The sequence below is a fragment of the Hemibagrus wyckioides genome, linkage group LG15 (assembly GCF_019097595.1).
Source record: "Hemibagrus wyckioides isolate EC202008001 linkage group LG15, SWU_Hwy_1.0, whole genome shotgun sequence".
In the NCBI taxonomy this organism is placed as follows: domain Eukaryota; kingdom Metazoa; phylum Chordata; class Actinopteri; order Siluriformes; family Bagridae; genus Hemibagrus; species Hemibagrus wyckioides.
In genome coordinates, this window is record NC_080724.1 from 17,163,561 (window position 1) to 17,187,976 (window position 24,416).

The 24,416-nt window shown below is 39.8% G+C and overlaps 1 protein-coding gene across 6 annotated transcripts in view; it reads right to left on the minus strand.

Moving 5' to 3' along the window:
- Nucleotides 1-1,586: 1,586 nt before the first annotated feature.
- The window catches only part of scn8aa (sodium channel, voltage gated, type VIII, alpha subunit a), a 62,446-nt gene continuing 39,616 nt past the window's right edge, over nucleotides 1,587-24,416 (minus strand). For 5 of the 6 annotated variants that reach the window (XM_058410097.1, XM_058410098.1, XM_058410100.1 and 2 more), the window contains exons 15-27: nucleotides 24,147-24,320; nucleotides 23,573-23,929; nucleotides 22,916-23,383; nucleotides 22,664-22,781; nucleotides 21,754-21,908; nucleotides 20,362-20,535; nucleotides 13,429-13,551; nucleotides 8,046-8,330; nucleotides 7,498-7,551; nucleotides 7,275-7,412; nucleotides 7,063-7,167; nucleotides 6,706-6,976; nucleotides 1,587-6,609 (exon numbers count right to left, since the gene is read on the minus strand). In XM_058410097.1, coding sequence (XP_058266080.1) covers nucleotides 5,462-6,609; nucleotides 6,706-6,976; nucleotides 7,063-7,167; nucleotides 7,275-7,412; nucleotides 7,498-7,551; nucleotides 8,046-8,330; nucleotides 13,429-13,551; nucleotides 20,362-20,535; nucleotides 21,754-21,908; nucleotides 22,664-22,781; nucleotides 22,916-23,383; nucleotides 23,573-23,929; nucleotides 24,147-24,320 — 3,570 coding nt within the window. In that variant the 3' untranslated portion in view covers nucleotides 1,587-5,461. The remainder of the gene's footprint in view (nucleotides 6,610-6,705; nucleotides 6,977-7,062; nucleotides 7,168-7,274; nucleotides 7,413-7,497; nucleotides 7,552-8,045; nucleotides 8,331-13,428; nucleotides 13,552-20,361; nucleotides 20,536-21,753; nucleotides 21,909-22,663; nucleotides 22,782-22,915; nucleotides 23,384-23,572; nucleotides 23,930-24,146; nucleotides 24,321-24,416) is intronic. The other variant, XR_009206761.1, reaches the window with a different exon arrangement.

Sequence of the window (24,416 nt, forward strand, 5' to 3'; positions counted from 1 at the left end):
ACACTTCAGCGTATGCTGTTATTGGAAAATAGTCAAATTGTTTACATCTCACCAACCCATCGTTGATTATTTTTCCATAACCGAACACTATATTGTGTTTAACTCCTTACTTGAGATAGACCCAATTCAACCTGGACACAGGAGCTATCAGTTTTCATCTACCTAATATATACATGTAGATGAGATAGACGAGTAGTGCATCCATTACCCATAATCCTCAGCACACACAGCCTATACAGACACTAGGTGGAGACTAGATCAGAGTCAGGCCAGCCTTACAAAAGCATGCTAGGTGGAGTAAAAGGGGATTTTGGCCAGTGATTCATTTCCATCGTCCTAAGGACAGAGCTTCAGAGCACCACACCATTTAGCAATGCAAGTGTCTTAATAATTTACCAAGCTGGCTGTGTCTTTTAAACATGCTGGCTGTGAGTGAGATCGATACAACTCTGAGTGATGTGTAAAACCTCAAGAATACACTGTGCGTAAATATTTTACACAAGAATGCATGAATACGTGTGTGTGTGTGTTAAATTAGGTTCAGCACAAAACCATTATTCACAGCAGAGCTTCTGTTGTCACCCACATTCACCCTCCTATTTTACTGCCAGAAACATATTGCTTGTGTGTGTGTGTGTGTGTGTGTGAGTGGTGCATGTGTGTAAAGTGCGTTGAGGCGCAGGTTGGTGCAGGCGGGGGGCCGAGCTGGGAGTGGGCTGCTGACTCAGCCACTAATGGCGCATTCGTTTATCTGCACTGCAGTGCTTCGCCGCACCCTGCCTCCCTCCCACTCCCTTTTCCTCTCTCTCTCTCGTTTTTACCACACGTCCACACACCAAGCACACAGAAAGGAAGACTGGACACAGACGTTTGGAGACCTACACCAAAGCGTCATTTGAATGAGAGGATTTCTTTATAAATAAAAGGGAAATCAGCAGCATCTGATGAGATATCTCATATAGGAAAGCCAGAGCTGGAGAGTAAGGCATGAGAGTAAGGCATGTGACTTGTTAAGAGGGATGTGGTGAGAGAGAGGGCAAGAGAAGCTCCAACGCTGTACTGCATAGATGCATTTTCCCAAGATAAGCTTCCTGTGACACGTTTCCCCCAACGCTATGCTGGAGAAGTGCGGATCAATCACTCTAAGAGCGAGGAGCTTAGATCAAATCCCCATGGGGCTTCTGAGGCGAGGCAGTTACAGTGGGGACGCTGATACCTCACCACACAGCTAATGGCTTTGTATTGATCCGCCCTGCAAAAACATGACTTAGTGGAGTGATGTGCAGAGTCCAGCAAAATTTCATGACACTGTCAAAATCCATTCTCGCTCCCAGGCTCATGGGAAGATGGCTCATTATACAGCCACACACACACACACGTGTAGAAGAACACACTACCCAAAATGAAGGCAGTAATGCTACATTTTAAGGGTCTGCTCAATAGCAGTGCTTTTAGAGAGGTGATACAATGCGCCCAGTGATTATAGGACTCTATAGAGATCATTGGCCATAACATGCGGTCAAACGGACGCCGATGGATGGTCTGTTTTGTTTTGTTTTCATTCCTCAATAAAGGCAGTTGACACATTTTATAACTGGAAGGCTGCTTTATTGTTAATAAAAAGGTTCGTGCTCAAATGAAGACAATTTTTATATGTTCGTACTAAGAGTCCAAGTGGTTGTGCCACACACACCATAACATGTCCTCCTACAACACTGTGTCAAACAATAACAACAGTTTGAAAAGCACTTATTTTTCAGCAAAATGGAAAAGCATCTCTACCATGCTCGAAAATGAAATTGTCCAGTAACCGAATACTGATACAAAAGTGTGTTCAGATGATGGTGGTGGGGTTGGGGGTGTGGGAGAAAAGAAAATCAGAAGGCAAGCAAATTTTTCTTTTTTCCTCACAAGCCAAGTGGATGATACACAAAGCACAAGAAATATCATTGTAACATCAAATCTAGTGGGTTGTCTTCCCCTTTGTTTTGTGTAGGCATTCCTCTGGCAGTATGTCAGACACCTTGTACACACTAAAGTCCCTGATTTGCATTGTGCTCCATTTTCATTCCCCATCTCTTTCCCCCTCCGCGGGTCATTTGGTATGGCACCATCCTCTGGAAAAAAAATGCATTTCAGAAATTGCAGAAACATGAAAAAAGGCACACAGAATTTGTGAAGTAGCACTAGAAACAAATCACAGGAACTGAAGAAGAAACAAACGAATATGATTTGCAAGATATTACAGCCAGTGTTCCTGGATCCGGGAGGAAAAGAAACAGGGGACATCAGCATCTCGGTGACCGTCGAGTTCTTCCGTGAAACGTCGGCTGAGGGTCGGACGGAGCGGAGCGTACGCGCACTGTGTGTGGCCGTTAGACAGGGATTCACAAAGCTGTGCTGGTAGTGTAATCGTAATCGTCATACAGTATTAAGTTCCAAGCAGCTCCAATAAAAACTGTGTGAGTTTGTTTCCCCAAACACAAAAAGAAAAAATATATTGACATCCACTGGACATGTTGCATATATAAACAAAAATCTGACAGTGCTCTTTTATATATGCTCTCATACATATACATATATTACGTATATTCATATATATTTATATAGTTCTTCTAATATAGTATCCTTGGTACAATAGATCATTCAGTTCAGTTATTCCCCCAACAATTTTTAAAGTGATCCATTAAATTAAATAAATAAATTTTAAAGAATGGAAATAAAAATAATAATCAATTTGACAAGGGCATTAGCTGGAAGTCATTCATGTATTATTGTTATTGTTATAATTCATTAACCGATTAATAGTAGTCGTTTAATCTGTAAAATTCTGTATTTACAAAAACCACAACAAAGCATGCCAGTTAAAAGAAAAGCATATATTACAATACTTGTCGTCTCTCTCAAGTGTTAAGTGTGTAGTCTTTACTTTTCAGCAATTGTGCCATGGACATCATCACAGTTCCCACTGAACCATACATTAACACGTCATACAGCGTGTGATTTTACGACACGGTACAATCGCGTTCGAGGAGAAATGGGTGCGTCAGGAGAAACCGCATGGTCGTCTATGCTCATCACTGGGCACCGATTCGGATTGGAGTCCACAGTTCCCACTCAGGAGATCTCAGGCAGTCGACAGACCAACAAACAGGTCTGATAGGGAGAGGGAGCTGGGCTGTAAACACTAAATACACACACACTCAGGCTCTGATGGTGTGGATTCTAGTGCCTTCGGTGACTCGGGGCCGTCGTCACCTTTTCACCTTCTACGTGTATGGGGTAATGAGGGCAGAGAAGAGCTTGGCAGGTAAGAGCGAGTTGGAACAATATTAAAAAGAAAATCGTCACTTCACCTTTTCCTTTGTGAGAAAAGACTGACGACTGATCTTGGTTGTTTTTCTTATTCGTAAAAGGTCTTCTCTGCTTCCCTGTAATGCTTATGGTAAGACATTCAAATAGCCCATGGCATGATGAGTAAAAACAAAGAATAATTAAAAGACATTTGGAGGAATGACATTTTGTTCTTTTTTTTTTTTTCCAAGCTTTAAAAACGCTTCACATTCAGAGCAAAAGTGGTTGGCAGTTTGCTCGAGAGGTTGCAGACGTAGTTTTCACGGTGCAGTATAGACATACAGACAAATAGTATTTAAAAAACAGATGAACTTTCCAGAATTGCATAATATTCACTGACACAAGCATCCTTTACCATAACCTGGATTGTTCCTTGTCTCACTTCGTTCTCAGAGAGAGCTTCCATTCCACACCCACTCCGCATATGCCCCCATACTACACGCTTCGTATTGTCAATATTTACTCTATTATTCAACAGTCAGAAAGCCACCTAGTAGATGCATTCATAATAGCTACCCTACTGCTCTCCCTAATGTCTCCGAGACAAAACACACGTCTAACAAAACACACAAGCCCTGATATGGTCATCTGGATTATGCATTACCTTTAAAACAAACAGACTGAGACGACACTTTAAAGAGAAAAAACAAAGAAACACGCATGTTAAAAGAGGTCACCTCTAAAAGAGGTCTGGTCCCGACTGACAAAGTATTGTAAGAGATTACAGATGGCATGGTGGCTTGCTGCAACCTTCATAGACCCTTGATTGCATGGTACAAGACTGGAAATTAAGGGCCAAATCATATTGCTGGTGCAAAATGAAAATAAACCAAGACTGATTTGCCCAAGACTTTGATTTAGATAGAACCCCAACAAAAAGTCTGGGATGGTGAAAGTCTGTAAGTGAACCTACAAATGTTTCAAGTGTACCACAATGTATATAGAATATTTTTTAAAAAACAAAACTGTTTTTGATAATCCACTGACTCTATCTATATGGATTTGGCATGATCTGAAAGTTGGTTAGTTACAAAGCAGTGTTTTATGGAGGGTTTAAGTACAACCACAACAATTAAGAACGATTTTTGAGTATTACCAATTTTCCCTTTCCAGTCATTTCTACTGAAATATTTGCCTGTGGACAGCCTCGAACGTATGGTCAAGCCACATCTGTGGTCAGAGTAGAAGTGTCAAGTGGACTATGATTATTCATGCATGATTTCTGATCAAAACATGCCACCATGCAAGTCATTTCTATGCACTGAACGAGCACAATTAGTTACTTATTTATCTGGAACTCAGTCTGAGCAAGTCCCTTACAGCCCAAGTCAAAACCCTGATTAATGAGCCCAACCCAATTTGCAGTGTGGAAGTCTATGTATAAAATGTCTTCTTTTTATCTTTTTTCTTTTCTTTTCTTTTCTTTTTGTTTTTTTTTTTTTTTTAATGCAAGTATAACAAAGAGATGATGAAAAGACTAGCGACATGGGCCAAATGTTTCTTTTTACCTTCATTTTTGTTTCTCAAATAAGATGCACATATATTCATCTCACATAACCCTTGCATAATTGTATGGTTTGTCATTTTCCTCAATTTCCCCTCTCATTTTCAGTCCACTCTACCGCAATCTGTTCCTTTCTGGTCAAAGGACAATGTTCCAGAAACGTTCCTGTACCGAGTTGGGGGTGGGGGGTGGGTTGGGGGTTTCCCGCTGGATTTCGGCAGTGTTTATAAGGGGCAAATCTGTAGCAGAGGAATGCTAAACTCCACACAGGGTGTGTGTGTGGTGTATATTCTGTTGGTGGTGGTCCCTAACGTAGATAACTGCCATGGGCCTTTCATCGTGTTTTTAGTTGCTTTGTCGAGCTGTAAAATCTTGGTCGCTGAGTACAGATGCCACGCAGTAAGCTCATTAGGGTTTGATTTGGTCGTAATCAAAGTGGTAAGAAACCAAGCTGCTTTCTCTGTACTGGCGCATCTGTATTGTCTGTAAACAACTTTTTTTTCCGCTTTTCTGGGTTTCATTGAAAATGAATTTTCCTTTACATTTGTTGATAGAGTCTCATCACAATTGTGTCTTGTTTTGGCTTTAACCACTGGCATAGTTCTAACACTTTGATTCCTTGACGTCTTTTTGGTTTTTGTCGTTCCTGCCTTTGCTTTCGCTTTCATCCAGTTTTTCTTTCTCGGGTTTGGTTACACTGTCGTAGGAGGGCAGTGAGGCAGTGGAGGGCGTGTCCTCCTTCTTCTCCTGGTTGGTGCCTCCATTTTCCAGCTTGCCGCTGCTTAGAAGCCGCTTGCAAATGAAGCCCCTGCGTACGAGGTGGGCACGGTAAGCACGTTGGATGACCGAGGCAGACATGTGCTCCTGCTTGCGCCGCAACGTTGTGGTGATGGGCTCGAAAGATACCTTGGAGGGATTGGCGGCGATGAAGCGCTCCTCCATCTGTTGCCGCATCATGTCCAGGTCACCACTGTCACCCAGAACACGCTTGGTAAAGGCAAACAGGATGTCCAGGCAGTGAATTCGGTCTCCACTCACCATGGGCAGGTCCATGGCAATGAGTTCTATCGTGTTGGGCTTGGGCACCCGTAGGGGGTGTTCGAGAGTGTCAGCAAAGTCACCGAGCTTTGCAAACGTGATAAACTGCGAAGCTGTAGGATCAAACTTCTCCCAGATCTCATAGAAGGACTCAAAGTCATCTTCGCACAATGGATCAGCGCTCTCTTCTGTCGCCACGCTAAAGTTTTCCAGGATAATGGCGATGTACATATTTACCACGATGAGGAAAGACACAATGATGTACATGACAAAGAAGAAAATGCCCACGGAAGGATTGCCACAGTTGCCCTTTACACTGGTACCAGGGTTCTCCTTATTAGGATCACAGTCTGGAGGGTAGTTGAGGATGGGAGCCAGTAGGCCGTCCCAACCTGCTGAGGTGGTGATCATAAACAAAATGATCATGCTGTTTCCAAACGTCTCAAAATTGTACATGTCGTCGATTCCAGATTCCCGTTTGACATAGGCAAAGTTAGACATGCCGAAGATGGAGAAGATGAACATCACCAGGAAGAGCAGCAAGCCGATGTTGAACAGAGCTGGCAGTGACATCATCAAGGCGAACAGTAAAGTCCGGATGCCTTTGGCGCCTTTGATCAGACGCAGGATACGACCGATTCGAGCCAGACGAATAACCCTGAACAGTGTTGGTGACACAAAGTACTTCTCAATCAAGTCTGCCAGGAACATACCTATTGAAAGACACAAATGGGAAAGACAAATAAATTAGCAGATAAAATAAGATTAAACAATCATATACAGATCTTACAAAATAGAGAGGGACTTACCAACTATAGAAAGAATGACTACAACACAGTCAAAGATATTCCAACCATTGGTGAAATAGTAATGGCGCAGGGCAAAGAGCTTGAGGACGAATTCAGAGGTGAAGACCACAATGAAGATGAAGTTCACCCAGTAAAGTATGTTTTCTGTCTCCTGCGACTGATCGTCTGTTTCCACCATCATGGTTACCATGTTCAGACAGATGAGGATCATGATGGAGATGTCAAACACCTGCTGCGTCACAAAGTCGAACACCATACCCTGGATCTTGTTCTAAAGGACAAATATTTAACGAAATTAAAGACCCAAAAGATACCTTCTGTCACAAACTGTTACGTGTGCAGTTGTTGGTGTACTACCTGAGGTCTAGGTATGGGTTTTTGTGGTTTCTTTGAACCAAGTTTCTTCATTGCGTTGTAGTATTTCTTCTGTTCTTCTGTCATGAAAATATCCTGACCTCCAAAGTATAGGAACAAACAATCTCTGGTTACAATCAATATAACGTTTGAGAGAATGGACATGCTAGCCAACAGCAATATCATTTCAAAATGAACAAAGACAGGAGCCTTATCTTTTTCTTTTGCTGGTTGAAATTGTCGATGATGACACCAATAAACAGGTTGAGAGTGAAAAACGAGCCAAAAATAATAAAGATGACAAAGTAAAGGTACATGTAGATGTTGTCCTCATACAAGGGCTGGTTTTCCAGCTGAAATCATACAACAAATGAAACAGTTGGCTTTGAATTCTTTGAAGAGTCATCAAAAAAAATCTACTGATATTCCTATTCATACCTTTCGGGAATCGACAGCTGCATACATAATGTCCATCCAGCCTTTGAAAGTAGCCTATTATTAAAAAAAACATATACAAATCCATTAAATATGTATTAGCAAAGCAACCTTAACAGCTCCAGCGTCCTCAGTTTGATCCTGAGCTCATCATAATGGCCATGTCCATGTTTCTTATGTTTTTCCTGTGTGGGTTATCAGTGGGTTCTCTCTTTCCCTCCCACCTCCCAAAAAAAACGAGCTGTAGGTCTCCTAATTTGCCCCTAGGTGTGACTGTGTGTTTGTGCATGGTTCCCAGAGACAGACTGGTGTCCCAGTCAGGGTTTTAACCCCACTTTACACCCAGTGTTCCTGGGATTGATCCTCCAAGACCCTGACTAGGATAAAGCATTTCCATCCAAATATCACACTGAGCAATACAAAAGCCGAACTGTCCATGGAGGAAGAGATATGTTCTTACAGTCCACCCTTCAACCAAACCCTGTCACATAACCACAGAAACAAGAATATACTGGATTGCTAGCATGAGTGTCATGAACAAAGAAGCTCACCACTTGGAGCAGAGCCAGATAGCCAGCACCAACGTTGTCGAAATTGATCTTGACGTTCTTCCAGCGCACTTCGCTGAAGTTCGAATTGATGAGTTCAAAGCACTGCGTCTTGTTGTTCACCACGTGTGGTTTGAAGTATTCCTCAGAAGTTTCATTGAAGCAGTAGTAATACTTCCCCGCAAACAGGTTGACGCCCATGATACTGAAAATCAGCCAAAAGATGAGGCAAACCAGCAACACATTCATAATGGAAGGGATGGCACCCACCAAGGCGTTGACTACAACCTAGAGCAAGAGTGGAAGAGACAAGGCAGTGTTGCATGAGGACCCAGAAACTGTACACGCGTGCAGTATATACTCATACACAATTACTACCAGCTATGAACAAACATATATAACACAGCGTCGTATTTGTATGGCTAAATATAGTCTTTTTAACTTGGTACGAGGCCATATAGGATCTATTTTAACCCTTTCATGCATAACATCTACAGTCAGTTTAAGGAAGGGGTTTTTTTTGTTTATTTTTCTCCCTAATTTGGTCCCCTGCTAATTCCCTACCTAACCAGAAGGGTGAAGGCTAACACGTGATTCCTCTGAGACATGTAAAAAGAGCAAACTGCTCTGCTTGCTGCGTCACAGGGCAGCGTAACACACTGGGAGGAAAGCACTCTCCGCCCTATACCTCATACATGTGCTCACAGATGAGTATGATTGGCTAGTGTCGCTGTGATTGACAGGAGAGAATCTAATGTCATCCCGCCTTCCCATACAGTATGGCTAATTTTATTTTCTTGGATTGAAAGCCATGGACAGCTCTGGTCTCATCAGGATTTGATATTTAAGGCATTTTTGAGAAATGTTATCACTTAAAATTATTACTGCAATATACCATGAATTAGCATGCTGACTTTTGTTCTCAAGACATGTAATTCTCAGTAAGAGAAGGTGTTTTTTTATACAAATACAAATTATATTCAAAAATTATAACACTAATATTAAACTGATACATGTTTGGTTTAAAATAGATTTTTGTTTGATAGTTTTAAAACAGTAAATAATTCTAAATAAATAAAATCAATAAAAATGAAAAACTCTTTTTATTATATCTTATATTTTAAAATATAAAGTCTTTTTTTTTTTACATATATTTTATTTTTTTAAAAATCTGTGGAATTTTTTTAACTGCATCATTTAACATTCCTAAAGAGTGTAAATCTTTTTATTTTATTTTCTAAATCTTTTCTATTTAAATTTTTTTATTTATATTTTAAATTCCTTTGGTCATCACCATGATAAATATTTTAGACCAGAAAGTTCAATTTTTTTGTTTATATGTTATTGTTTAATATAAGTGCTAATTTTAGAAAAAGTAAAATTCATGAAGCGTGCAGATTTAAGTAATAAAAATATACAAAGAATCTGGATATCTTTTAGAGTAATTTATGCATGAAAGGGTTTGTGGCCTTCCATAAACTGAGTCATTGGAGAAAAAGAGAACTATGACATTAAATGGAGTTTTAATCATGACCTCGGAATTGAGGTTAAGAACCTTGAAATTAGGGCTATCAACATTATATCTGCCATACAGATAGCGCAAACCCAACAAACCCGTAACATGACCCGTCCCTTTACCCACAAGCAAGCAAGAACAGAACTACACTGATTTGATCAAACCCCCAATTCCCCTCCCCAATCCCCATCCACCCTCAGCCCTGTTTAGGATCCCATCCACCAGTGATTAGCGAGGAGCGGAGCGTGCTGTGGACACTCGCACGCCGTGTTAGGCTGGCTGAGCCGCAGCTCTGGGGCAGGCAGCTGAGCATGCATGTTTTTCACGGATTCCACAGTGGAGCCATATTCCCTCCTTACACGCTAATTTCATACTGTGGAATGATAAGATTCTCCTAGCAAATACGGGGCACTGTCTCTCCGTTTGCTTTTACAAGGACTGATAATCATGTCAATTTAAGGGAGGAAAAAAATGCTTGTCTTGACCTTCCCCTTGACCGAATGGAAGAATTGTAACACTTCTTCAGCACTATAGTATACGTAGACATGATCGCTACAAAAAAAAATTCATTCTTTGTACGAATAGTTTAGATAAATTGGGATAAAAGACAACCCCATTTAAAGTTATTTGTCAGGAGAATCAGTGTTGCCTTTAAATTTAGCACACATTTAAATGTCACATAGACATTGCAATTTCTTCAGGACGTTCAACACAGATATAAAAGTGAGGGAAAATGGCTTTCAAAAGTGCATAATGTGCATTGGCAATTGAACTGGACATGCGTGTTACATGGCATCATTGTGCAAACTCAAACACTGTTAAAATCAATAAATAAATGAATCAGGAGAGGCACCAGCACAGAGAGATTTAAATACGTGTATAAATCACAGGAGTGAATGTCGATCCTATCGGAGTAGATGGACATGGGCTTAATCTGGGCTGGCCTTGAGATTATCTACAAACCCAGATCGAACTTTCCAATTTGCTTTAAACAAATAATTTTATTTTGAAAATAATGCTGATCAGTAAATCGTTGCAAAACTTATACTTTCTTACCTCTCTGCGCTGCTGTCTCCTTATCAAGTCATTTATTCATTTTTAACTCAAACGTTTTGTTTTATTTTTTTTGTTCATTTAAAACAAAATAGCATTTCATTTAATGAACAAAGACTAATATAAATGTATTCATTTACGTCTCTTTCTTTCTATTACTGCATAATAGAACTTATTTCTATTTCGACCCAATCGTAACTGGATTATCATAGGGACAACGCAGTTTTACAAAGTTTTAGAAACATGACATTCCATATGCCACCCAAAAATGACACGCTGAGTAGGCCAGTAGTCATATATAAGATTATAATACATGAAGAAAATAAATCAGGAAAACAAACCAAAAAATAATAATAAAAAAATAAGGAAAGAAAAACATTGCAAAAAATTTTTTTGGAAAGTTGTTCCTTAATATATAAAAGTATAAACAGCAGCAGAGGCCTGGGAAATCCATGCATAATAATTATCCTTATTGTATAATCTGGTCTGTCATTTTTGGGTCATTTGATCATTCTGTAGAAAGGACACAAGTTTTGCCCAGAGTGAAATGGGTGTATTTTTAGCCACACTGATCGTGATAATTGGCTGTAAGTTATATACATCTCTCTGCTCTAGTGGGTCCAGTCTCCCAGTTTCAGCAATTCTAACAGGAATCATCGTGCCATGTCCTAAAAGTGCCATGCTGTGAATAAAACCACTTACTGCCAGCAGGCTGCCTGGTCAATTTCCTAAGCTTCTGTTTTGACTCAAAAAGGAAGTCAATTTCCATAGAAATTGGCCGAAATTTATAATGAGCACTTATCTTGAGACATGTCCATTTTCCACCCTGCACAGTGGCACAAACTGTTCGGGTTTAACTTCCAATGACCAAAACAACGACATTAGAGTATCTCTGAACCCTAAAGCTTCAGAGAACTGTATTTTATATTCCCGCAGTCCACAGAAGCTTAGCAAATATCCTCCTCTCACACCCACACTGCTGTGTGTGTGAGGCTCTCTTATTTTCAGTCCCATGAGCAGATCCTGGACAAGCGAAAGAGAGGTGAGGCGCGACTCCAGCAGGTTGGACAGGGTGAGATGGACAGGACAGGATGAGGGAGGGAGGAAGGGAGGGAGGGAGGGAGGGAGGAAGGGAAGGAGGGAAGGAAGAAGGGAGGAAAAGGGAAAGGTTTGGCTGAGGGGATAAGGGATAGGGGATCAGGAACTGGGGAGGAGGTGAGAGGTTAGAAAGGCAACAGAAGCTCAAGGCAACCAGTCCAGGGGTAAGAGAGGAGGGACTGAAAGCGACAACAACCAGGCACCACCGTTCACAACCACCAAAGCAGGGATGACTGCTGAGAAGGCTCAGCTTAACACCTACTCTTACTACAGACTAACCGCAGGAGGTAATTGGGAGCCACAATAATTCCATGGATGTGTGCTATGAGTGCGTTAGGAGTGACTCCATCATGTAAAAGAGTCTTTCGCTCTGTAGTGGCTCTGTGCGGTACTGTAAGGGGCAGGCCGAGGTGAGAGTTCAGTGATCCAGCGGTTCTGTGCTGCTGGTTGTTCTCTGATAGATGCAGAAGGGGTCAGTGGGAGAAGGGGAATGATGGAGGGACGGGGGCTCTCCATTAAAAGCATAGGTTGAGAAAATCAGGCCAAAGGAGCAGCCAATTGATCGAAGCTGGTCTTAGTTTACAATAAATAAAAACACCCTTTCCTTTGTTTTTTTTAATCAAAAAGCCAATTATTTCTTTTTTTGTTTTTTTGTTTTTTTTTTACTAAATATTCATCTTATTAGAATTTGTATTGACGCAGCTTTGAGAAGACTTTGTTTTTATCAGTTTGTTATAGAATTATCTTTTAGGTCTTATACCACAGCGTTTTTGGCTTCTCAATTCTGATTGGTTAGAAGGTGTTGATTAATTAATTTACTTATAATTGCCAGGTTTCATTCAATAAGCTTGTACGGTGGACGCACCACATCAACTAATTAAAAAAACATGTATAATGGGTGACATGGTGAAGTCTTTGATAAGGAGATTTAGCAATTTTGGAAGGAGTCTTCAGTGTCAGCACTTCGGAGCTACAGCTGTCTGACGTATGAAGGAACAGTAACATGAACAGTCTTATAAATGTCAAAAAAAAAGGAAGGAGGAAAAAAATTGAGGTTTGTAAGGATCAGGAATGGTTGTTTATAGCTGCTATAATGTAAGTGATAACAGGAACTAGCTTGTTTTACGGACGTTCTGCGACATTAAATAGCGATGAATGGCTAAAAGATGAGATGTTTAGATCTTATTAAATAACTTGTTATAGCGATGGCAAACTGCTGTGGTATAAGAGGAGTAAAACACTTTAGAGCCTTCTGTTACGGGAAAATAATGAACATCTGGGTGATAACGGTAATTCCGCTTCGGTCACATCACACCACAGTGTCGTTGATTGCTTTCCCATAACAGCACGCTCTGACGTGTTTTATTCCTTACTTAGAAAATTAACTAGGAATCAGCTGAACGCAAGAGCATTCCACAAAACTCAGGGAATACTTGTGTTCGAAAGAATATCCCAGCTGCATCGTAACTCATTGATCTGGTATGTAGGAAGAGAGATTCATTTTCATTGGTTTCTTTCTTTCTTTTCTTTCTTTCTTTTCTTTCTTTTCTTTCTTTCTTTCTTTCTTTCTATCTTTTTTTTAATGATCCCTCTGGTATGACTTTGGCGTTGTTGTTGCTGTTTTCTTTTGCTGTTTTTTTTTTTTTTTTTTTTTGATCAGCTCTAGCATGCTGTAACTGTTGAATGGGCATGCAGGATCAGCTCTATAGCTTTTCTTACCCTCATCCCTTCAAAACGGGACAATGCTCTGAGTGGTCTCAGGGCCCTGAGTGTCCTGAGTGATTTAATGGGCCCTAGATCGGAGTAGCCCAGCGTATTAGCTATAAGGCTGACTATAGACACCTACACAGAAACAGAGAAGCAAAAAAGGATCCAGACTGTTAGATGGGCAAAGCTTTCTATGGACGAGATGGTCCTAGAGCTGCTTGAATGTTGCTTTACACACATATATAGACGTACTTGGATGGGTATATACATATATAATAATGTCTTTATACATGTATATATCCTTCAGAGATTAGAGAGAGAGAGAGAGAGAGAGAGAGAGACAAAGACAGAGAGAGAGAGAGAGAGAGAGAGAGAGAGAGAGAGAGAAAGAGTGTCATGTTTAGGGTTATAAGTGTGTAGAGCTTTAGAGGCAGCAGTCACACCCCTGGATTTCGATCTCGGTTAATTTTAGGAGGTCGGTGAATCTTGCGAGCTTCTTTTTTTTTTACCTGTGAAGAAACTGATGGTTGAAGAGACAAAGTGACAGAGAGACATAAGACTCAAATAAAAGAAGAGGAAAGGCAGAGACAACACGCTGATTAAGGGGGCCTTGGGAAAGGGGGTTTTCGGCACAAAGGAGACAATAAAAAAAAAGAATAAAAATAAAAGAAACCCCAACAGATTACAAGAACCTTACCCTTGCCCTTCTAACATTGTGTCTCCTTGTCGCTCTCGGCTGTGGCATAAAATCCCAAATAATTTAAGACAGACATACTAATGGCACCTAAGAGAAAGAATACAGGTAAACATGTACATGTTTAACATGTATGTCAGGTTTGCAGTCACATCGATCTCACACAGCGTTTACAGAGAAAGCACGCAGATACAATATAACATAAGGGGAAGGGGCAGATTAGGGGAGATCACCTTACTAGATGACACTGAAAGGACAAGATCATACTCCAGAAACCGAAGCCCTGTGAGTCTTGATGTGCCATCCAAAACAAAGCATGCACCCACACACGCACACTCAAGTCAAGTGTGTTATTATTGCACTAATTACTATACTAATTATTTTCACTTCATCTAAGTGAAAAAATAATATCTGGATATATTTAATATGCTGGATATTTACTCTATACAGAAGTGTAAAAAATGGTTCAATAAAAGGCCAAGGCTAGGAGAGAAACACCAATGTGCATGGATAGGCATCACCTGTATAAACGGGGCTTGAGTTTCTGGGTAAAGGAATACGAACATTTCTGAGCACCTCCAATAAACCACTGACAGAGACTCGGTAAAAACACAGCAAAAAAGTGCACGACACTCAAGCTGACCAGTTTACAGAGGGGATTCTAACAAAGGTGAAAGCTTTATCCTGAATGCACCACTTCAGATGACTGGCAAAGATTATTAGAGTTAGCGCCTAGCACACCCATATCTGTTTTAATCGCTTGCTATACTGTATTCTGTGAATGTTACAGTATATTGTCTGTGGCTCTGGGACTGGATTAGTTTCAGGATATCTTTAAAGTAAATCCAGTTTAAGGCTCATGATCTGATCTGCGCAGTGATTCACCAAACTCAGTCCTGCTTTGTACATTCCTGTGCTCTATTACACTCCATGTGAGAGTTAAATTCGTGACCTGTGTCCTGTGAGGTTACTGCAAGGAAGATGTTTAAAACCAGTGTGAGTTGCATGACGTCTCCAAGTCTGGGACTGAGAACCTTTTCCAAATAGCTACACAACCGTTCTCCCTTCTGTCTTACTGAAACCATCTAAACAAGTCCAAAGTTCCCTCAGAGGCCTGGGAGAAGTCCATAAAGCTTTCACCTTCATCTAAAGGTTGGATCTTTGCAGGTAATTGTCACCTTTAGCTTGAGCCAATGGAAGGCCCGGTATGTATGAAGGGCCAGACGAGCTGGCACCAGTGCTCCTCACGTGCCAATGCTCTCGCTCTGCAAGGCAAGGTCAATGAGATGTGTGGCTGTGGTCAAATGAAGACAGGAAACTGAAGCACAAAGGAACATAAAAAGAAGCAAATGACATTCCAGTGTAATCCGAAACTAATTCAAATGACTCATGATTCATAAAACTCGAGTCCTTTATTAAAAGAGAACTCCACCCTGAAACAAGTTTGTTTATATTGAAATATTTGTGATCTTAATTTGTGCTACAGTACATGATTTCTCTCAGATGTTAAAAATTCTGTCCCATTTTGGAGAGCATCTCCAGCACCTTTTTCAATGGAGAGCTCAAACATAAAGAGTAAAGGTCAGGTTTCACTCTTAAATGTCTTTAATGGGAAATGCAATGTAGAAGTAGCTGAGACAACAAATGCCACACAGCTATACGACACGCTTGACAGGCTGCGAGCTACGACTTGAAAATGGCACTGAATACAGTATTAGCATGAAAGTCGAAGTTTTGATACCTGTTCTGTTTGAGCAGAGTGAACAAATGAGGAAAGAGCTGGACAGAATAAAGGACTAAAGCACTAAAGTAGACCAACATGTCCATGAAAGACATGTTTATACTAAGAATTATACAATACAAAATATATATAGGACATTTAATAACAATTTAATTGTTGCTCAGGATGGATTTTTCCTTTAATTTGCTTTTTATAATAATACTGTATGACTCTCCTTGTGCCCTGAGTCAATCAGTCAATGTGTTATGGATAAGTGAAGCAAACGGTCCATGCTAATCTTACTGTTTTCAAGATAAAGATCTTTCTAGCATGTTTTTTTTTTTTTAACAGTCATATTACAAATAAAACTGAAGAGAAGAAATGTGAGCAAATAAAGACAACAGCATGAACAGAATGAGGGATGAGGTATATCTGGCATACTGGCAGGAAAAGAATTGGTACAGGTAAAAGCATGCTGGATGTGATATTGGAGCTTCTCTCAGCTGGGCTGTGTAGAAACATAGTACAGGCCAGCAGAGGAACAGATGGAACACAAAGCAGGACCAAGGCAGAGCGGTGGCTAATGTTAACACTGCACTTGCTATCTACTAAACATCCCCAACATCTCCATCTCAGATCTTCTCATGGGAAAAGAAGATGTGATGGATAGCTCTGTTTATCCAGCCAGGGAAATTCCTCTGTCCTACCCCAAACAGTCCCATCTGCCATTACTGAAGCTAGGTTAGGAGGGGATAGAGCACAAAAATCTTAATGTTTCTTTTTTCTATTTTTTAAGCTGTCATTGTATTTGATTCTTTAGTTCTGATCAAGCTTTGTGGCCTCTTCCAGGAAATAGAATTCTAATTAACCTGGATAGGACTATGTCAATAAATTTGAACCAAAATGACTTTCCTCTGGATATTTTAACATTAAAATGACTAAGATGTTAAGGTAAATGACTTATTCATGTTATAGCAATGGCTCGAGTGTAACTCTATCTGCCACACCAGCTCTCCGAGCAGCCTGGCACAGTCTAGGTCTGGAAGAAAGTGTTGGGAGTGATGGGCTCTGCTGAAAGGCAGTTAGATCAGGAACATGGTCAGAACAGACATTCACACAAACCACAGACACAATATAGAGATACATATATACATACATAAACAAAATACTGTCGTCATTATACATCTACACACAGGAGAGAAGCACACACAGGTACTAGAATACACTCATACAAGAACACATGGTGTCCCTTACTGTGAAGCTGCCTTCCAAGTGCTTTGGATACAAGTATATAAAAGGGTAAATGTGCAACATGGCTACTGGTGAGAGGGCATCTACTAACAGACCGAGCTCACAGCACTGCAAATTAACTGGCTATAGATAACAAATAACTGGACTAATGTATTCTGATCAGTGCTGCCACATTATTATTATTTGGTGACTTTTTAACCCCCTTTAGTGGCTTTATTTTAAAAAAAGAGCCTAGCAACAACTCTACTGACTTTTGAGCAGATGATAGGATTGTCCTGGATGTGTTTTATGAGCATGACTTTGCTAATTCCACTGAAAAGTGTTAGTGACACTGATCCTAGGAAGTATTTTGTTATATTTCAGTCCAGTCGAACAAGTTCTAGAGTACTGTATTGGACGTCAACCCGGTGATCAGAAACTGCAAGTCATTCTCTGAGCCGTTTTTAGTAGCCATCCATGTACTGTTAATGATCACAAGTGCATGCAGTGGTATAATATTCGTTGGGAGCGTTGGGAGCCATTAAAGTGTTTTTTTTGGAGAGCAGTCCAAGAAAATCATTAATTCTGGCTAATGAATCCTTTACTGGTAGAGGAACTGATGTTAACAAACTAAATTTGTTTCTTTCAGCTACATAGTTTTTAAGATCCCGAGTTCCAAACTGCTCAAACACACCTAGGCTAGGTTGGACAAAGTAGTTATATATGAATATATTTTTCATAGTCTTAAAGACATTTAGGAATACAGCTGTACATAGCTTGATCTATTTAATGAATATAAAATAGATTAAAATAGTTTGGATTTGCAGAAAACAGTAAAAATGAAGAAAACGCTTCTCTGAGCAGATGTGTCCAAACTGATGACTAGTTGTGTACCTGTTATTTTATTATAATATTTACAATATTATGTTCATCAGGTAAACCCGTGCATCAAAACGGTAGCGTTTAAATCCTAAATTATACATTTGATGTAATGAACTGTAAAGAAACAAAATGTGGTGATATATGATCATTACCATGGTCATGTTTATATAATAGGAGTGTAATAGAATCAGTATCTGTTTAGTGCTGCATATATTCATATCTGTATCTGTATTTGAACTGATACCCAAAGTAGGTGTGGCCTAAGCATTAGCATTACCATTATGACAAGAAACATTGTTTTAAGAAATCCCAGAGGTAGACACACCAGCACTGTCAGCATGTTGTAAATAAAGGCTGTAAATGCATCGCGCAACGATCTTTATTTGTCCCCTGAGCTTCATATCTGCATATATGTTCGCAGCGGACTTGATGTACATCTTTATTCCCACCAGATGCCCTGTCAAGCCTTCTGGCCAAGTTGTATCTGTTTGAAATAAATCTAATAAATCTGAATAACGTATTTTTTTTATTCAGTTATATAGAGCCAGATTGTACAGTTAAAAATATTAAGAGGAACACTTGGAGGGTCTTTCACAATGAGGGTAAAAAAGGAGAGCAATCAAGAGACATATTCATTAAACACTGCATTAGACAATACATAGGCACAAATACGGTTTTTAGAATAAGGAACATTTTAGGGTTTAGCAATGCTTGAATATCGTATCAATAATCATTGTGTTGCTTTTTATTTCTCACAGACATGGCTTCAGTGTATTCTTTATTTATTTATTTATTTTTTTTGTTTGTTTAATCTGCACAAAAAGGAATGCCATGGGGTTTTCTGAGCCTTTTAGCAGAGAATTGATTTACATATTCAAGCATCACAGTAGCAAACATTTTCATGGTTATGCATGGGTGATGAGCCTGCACATCTATAGATAAAACAAGTTTAGTGCAATGACTCCTGAGAAAGTATCTCTCATTACTGTACACGTCACCTCTGCATACCATTGCACTCTGTTTTACTTTATATTCAGGACTTTCATTTTAATAAAATGGCCCAACACAGTCACACCTTGCTGAAAAGAAAAAATCCCTGGAGATTATTTTCTCTGCATGGCAACAATGGAGACAGAGCAGAGATTCAGGAGAAACCCCTGCACTAGATCTCTCTCCATTGCGGCTTTCCATTTTGGCTGTCAGCTCAAAGACAACACAGCACTATTTTCTGCTATTTTAAGCCTCAGTGAATGTGACAGGCCAGGACTCTGGCGTCTTTACGAACATACAGAGCTGATACGTTATGAAGCATAGGCTGCTTTCACACTTTATTTTCATATCAGCACAAAAAAGGAGCTTTTTGTAAGCAAAGCTCTTACCAGTCCCAGCTAGTATCACTTTCTACCTAGCTAGATTCAGCTTATTAAGATGAATAAAGATGTAACAAAGATGAAATAAAGGTTGATTTTAATTTGTTCAGGAGCAGGTTGCTTGCCTTCATTTAACTTTGAACAATTAGTAAATGTCCCAAAAATAGCCACGTTCTTATGAAATATTTTCAGTTTAACATACACTACCGCTCAAAAGTTTGGGATCACTCAAAAATTGTGTTGTTTTCCAAGGAAACACACACGAAATTAGTCTGAATAGAAAATATAGCAAAAGAACAGAGTTAGAAATAATGATTTTGATGGAAATGATGAATGTTTTCTTCAAACTTTGCCTTCATCAAAAAAAAATAAACACCATTTGCAGCAATTGCAGCCTGGGCATTCAAGGGGTCAAATTTCCAAGATAATCTGATGAGATTTCACCCCATGCTTCCTGGAGCATCTCCCACAAGATGGATTGGCTTCATGGAGTCTTCCTCCATAGCTGAAATCAAGCTGAAATATGCAAGTGATCCCAAACCTTTGAGCGGTCATGTAAATGTCATATATGTTCTTATAGGTTCATTAACAAGACATTATTACATTACAAATAACATAATTTTTGTCCTCCATGTTGTTTTTGCCCCTCAACTTGACACCCAAATGGTGTCAAGTTAAAGAAAAAGGTGCTTAAAACACATGTGCTTTTCTAACAAGCAGAAAAAAACAGACCTTTTTTAAATCCTTCCCATTGAATCATGAAATTCATGATTTCTGTCTAGTTCTGAAAAAAGCATCAATTGTAAATCCAAATCTCAGGTAACAATGTTTGTTACTGGTACTGTGCATGACATTATTAATAAACATTCATTCCTCTTAGCAAACTAAATGTTTTCATAATTCTGAATAGGATTTCAGCAATACAAATTCATCTGCATAAAACATCTTGCATATGTAACTAGCCTGCACTCAACAAGGTGTGTATGTGTGAGGCCATCATACGATAACTCTGGCTAATCGACACAGAGGAAATGGAGCAGCACACTTACATCCACAATGAAGAAGTCCAGCCAGCACCAGGCGTTAGTGAAATACTTTACGAAACCATAGGCCACCCATTTCAGCAGCATCTCCAGGATGAAGATGTAGGTGAACACCTTGTCGGCGTACTCCAAGATGATCCGGATAGTCTTTCTCTGCTCGATGTACACGTCTTCGAAAGCCTATATGAAGTGTACAAGACAGACCTCTAAAGAAGTTTCCCAATAACATGTTTTATTCATCTTATACCACAGCAATTTTCACACAAATCACCCTTTTTTAAAATCTGTTTATAGTTACAATTAATATATGTTTTTGCACACTACATTACTTATCTCTCATACCTTTATATTTATTGTATTTAGTATTATTGTTTCTCTATTTTATTATTTTTATTTATCACCTTATTACCTATGCTTGTGGATACTGCTGGAAGTCGTAAATTTCCCAATGGGATGAATAAAGTATCTATCTATCTATCTATCTATCTATCTATCTATCTATCTATCTATCTATCTATCTATCTATCTATCTATCATTGTGGAACATCCATGAAACAAGCTAGGTCTCCATCATCACACCGTAAGAATGAGCAGGAAGTCAGAACACTATAGATTTTTCATCCCCACACACTAAACTACACCATATCTTTTTCAAAAACTGTTTGTGTCAAGCATCCACCCTACATACATTAACATAAACCTTGCAAACAAACTAAAGCCAGAGCTGCTCTTATAGAAAATCAATCAACACCTTCTCCAATAGAATTAAGAAATTTCACAGTGCTGTGCTAGGAATTCGAAAACAAAATGGCTTAAAGACTCCCCTCTATAAGGATGGAGAAGATTTGGTTCACTGCTATGAAATGTTTGTTTTTTTTAAAAGAATTGTAAAAATGCTAACACGTTACTTTGCAAAACTAATTATCCAAGCAGCATTGTGAGGAAAACGCAGGATTAGCAAGTGTGCCGTAATTCTTTTAAAACAAAAGCAACGTCAGCTTCCAAAAAGGCTCTTGAGTAAGACCCTGGCTTCTGAACTGCATTAGTTTCTAATTTGGGCTTCATTACTGGTGCACAGGGGAAGAGCCTTGCTAGGAACAGAAATAGAACCCCTGTCTGATGAATGGTACAGTCCATTAATCACATGGCAGAGAAGAGAAGTGTGTTTCAGGCTCCATTGCTCTGCAGCAAGTGAGTGAACTTCAGCTCACGTTATAGTGTCTGCATAATTACACCATTTTACACTGAGACTAAGGCTAAATAAATGTGGAGCTGAGAATGCTCTGGTTGTAGGGCTGGGTGTCTACGTTTACACTGAGCTGTACGTTTATTCAGTCTACTGGTTTTAGTAATGAATCAACTGCTGCTCAGTGTCTGTGTGTGTGTGTGTGAACTCACCAAGGCTCCACTACTCAGCAGAATCATGAAGATGATGAGCGTTTCAAACCAGTTGTGCTCCACAATGAGATAGCAGGTCTTGCGGAGATACCACCAGCTCTTTCCCCAGCCCTCGGTGATGGACACGTCACAGCACTTGTAGCGTGCGACACAAGCTGCAAATCACAACAATTCCCTTAAACACCAAGAAAATATTCATAGGAAAAATAACAGGATGTTAAGGTCATTGGCTGAAATAAATAAATAAAATTGACATTTACACCCAAAAATCAGGTAAAGGGTTTTCTCAGGCCACTGCACATACTGTATATGCTAAGTCAAGCCTTTTAGTTTTTGTTGATTTGTGTTTGTTACTATGTGCTTAATGTGTGTGTAATCCCACAGTAGCGGCTTACACGCCATACAGTAATAAATTAATCATAATCTTTATCTTTAAAAAATAAAAAAAATGATATTAATATAGCAAAACTTTTCTGCTCTCCTCAGTATATACATATACTTTATATAGAAAGAGGAGAATATAAAGGTTTGCAATTTATTCTTGTTTCTGTAGCTGGATGATAGAATATTAATACAATAGTGTCTTGTCTTTGACTCTTGTAATTCATTTTTATGACATCTGAAAGATTTTGCTTGCAAAATTGATGCAGCACTCTGGTCTGAAATGTCTCAGAAATCCTACATTTTTAAGTATTTTTTCTATCCTTCATTTACTCCATTTTAAAATGCATTTTAAAAATATCTAATTATATACTCTGGGTATTTTATATACTCCATTTATACTGCATTTATTAGTCAATAAACTGACAACCCTATATATTTATACAGTATATTCAATTAAATATACACAACCCCTATATAACTATATATATATGTGTGTGTGTGTGTGTGTGTGAGTTTTAAGTGATACCTTCAGTCCAGCATGGCTCTGGGTCGACATACTCCTCCAACGCCTCCACCACCACGGCCTCCTCCACCTCTGGCTTAATGTCTATGGTGCTGCCCTCTGACGAGCTGCTGTCATCCAGCTAACAGAGACGAACAGGGTCACGAAACCCTTTTACTACTCACACACTAAAAAAAACTTTTTTACAAACACATGTTCATTGTCACGTGCTTTCTTAACATTTAATCACAGTACACCTGATCTTATACGACTTACTCCATCTTTGCTGCCCTCAGCCTCTGACTCGCTGCTGAAGTCCTCTGTGTTCAGATTTTCAAAGTCAGACTCTCCTGCCGCGATGGGCACACACACGGTCAGATTGGGGTTGTGGATGAAGGACATGTGGTCCTCGTCGATCATGTACTTGCCCACACTGCTGCCGATGCCGCTGGTGGTGCCGTTGGCATCTTTCTGGTAGTCTAACTCGCGGTTGAGGTCCGTGTGGTTAGTGATGCAGTTCAGTTTCTTGTCATAGAGCTCGTCCAGAGGCTTGGCCTCGTCCACCACCTTCCTACGTAGGATAACACGCACTAACTGGCGAATTTTGGCCTTTACCCAGGCTATACCTTTCTTGATACGGTTAACGGAGATCTGCAGGTTGTTCATCTCTCCGTCATCGTCTGGGGCTGCCAGGTTGTCTGCGCTGAACGAGCTCAGCAACAAGGCAAGGAACAGATTCAGCACCTGAAGAGCCACAAAGGACACAAATCCATGCCTGATATCACATTCTGCAATCAGTACCTCTCCAAACATGTGTTCTATAAATAAAACTCATGAAGAAAGGCTTGGCAGCTAAATTGGAAGCTTTTTAATTAAAACACTAAATGAATGTTACAGTGCAGCAGCTCGTTAAGACTAAATCTGAACTCTTACCACTAAGTTTCCAATGACCATGACCATCATGAACACGATGAGACACATGGCCTGACCCGCCACCTCCATGCAGTCCCACATCGTCTCGATCCATTCTCCACACAGCACACGGAACACGATCAGGAACGAGTGGAAGAAGTCATTCATGTGCCAACGAGGCAGCTCACAGGTTTGAGCGATCTTACACACGCAGTCCCGGTAGTTCTTCCCAAACAGCTGCATGCCCACCACGGCAAAGATGAACACAATGATGGCCAGGACCAGAGTCAGGTTCCCCAGAGCGCCCACTGAGTTCCCAATGATCTTTATCAGCATGTTCAAAGTGGGCCATGACTTAGCCAGTTTAAACACTCGCAGCTTAGGGTTGCACATGAAACAACAAACAAGATTGAAGAGAAGAATGAAATTCAAGAAGGAAAAGCTTGTGGATTTCTTTTACAAGCAAAAAATCATTACTGTGCTTTCAGATCAAGCTGAGAGCAAATGTGGCTTTCAGAGCTACAGCGGTTAATGAATTGTGGTCAGGACTTTTATATTCCTAACACACACTATAAAGTGATGGGTGAGTGTTTACCAATCGGAATGATCTGAGCACAGACAGGCCCTCCACATTAGCCAGTCCAAGCTCCATCAAGCTCAGGCTCACGATAAACCCGTCAAAGATGTTCCAGCCTTCCTGGAAGTAGTAGTATGGATCCATTGCAACCAGTTTGGCCACCATTTCGGCAGTGAAGATTCCAGTGAATACCTGGAAAAGACACACCGCTTATAAACCCTTGTTTAAACATCCTAAAATAAAAAATGATCAAATTTAGCAGTAATTTTATTGTGTAATAATATATAT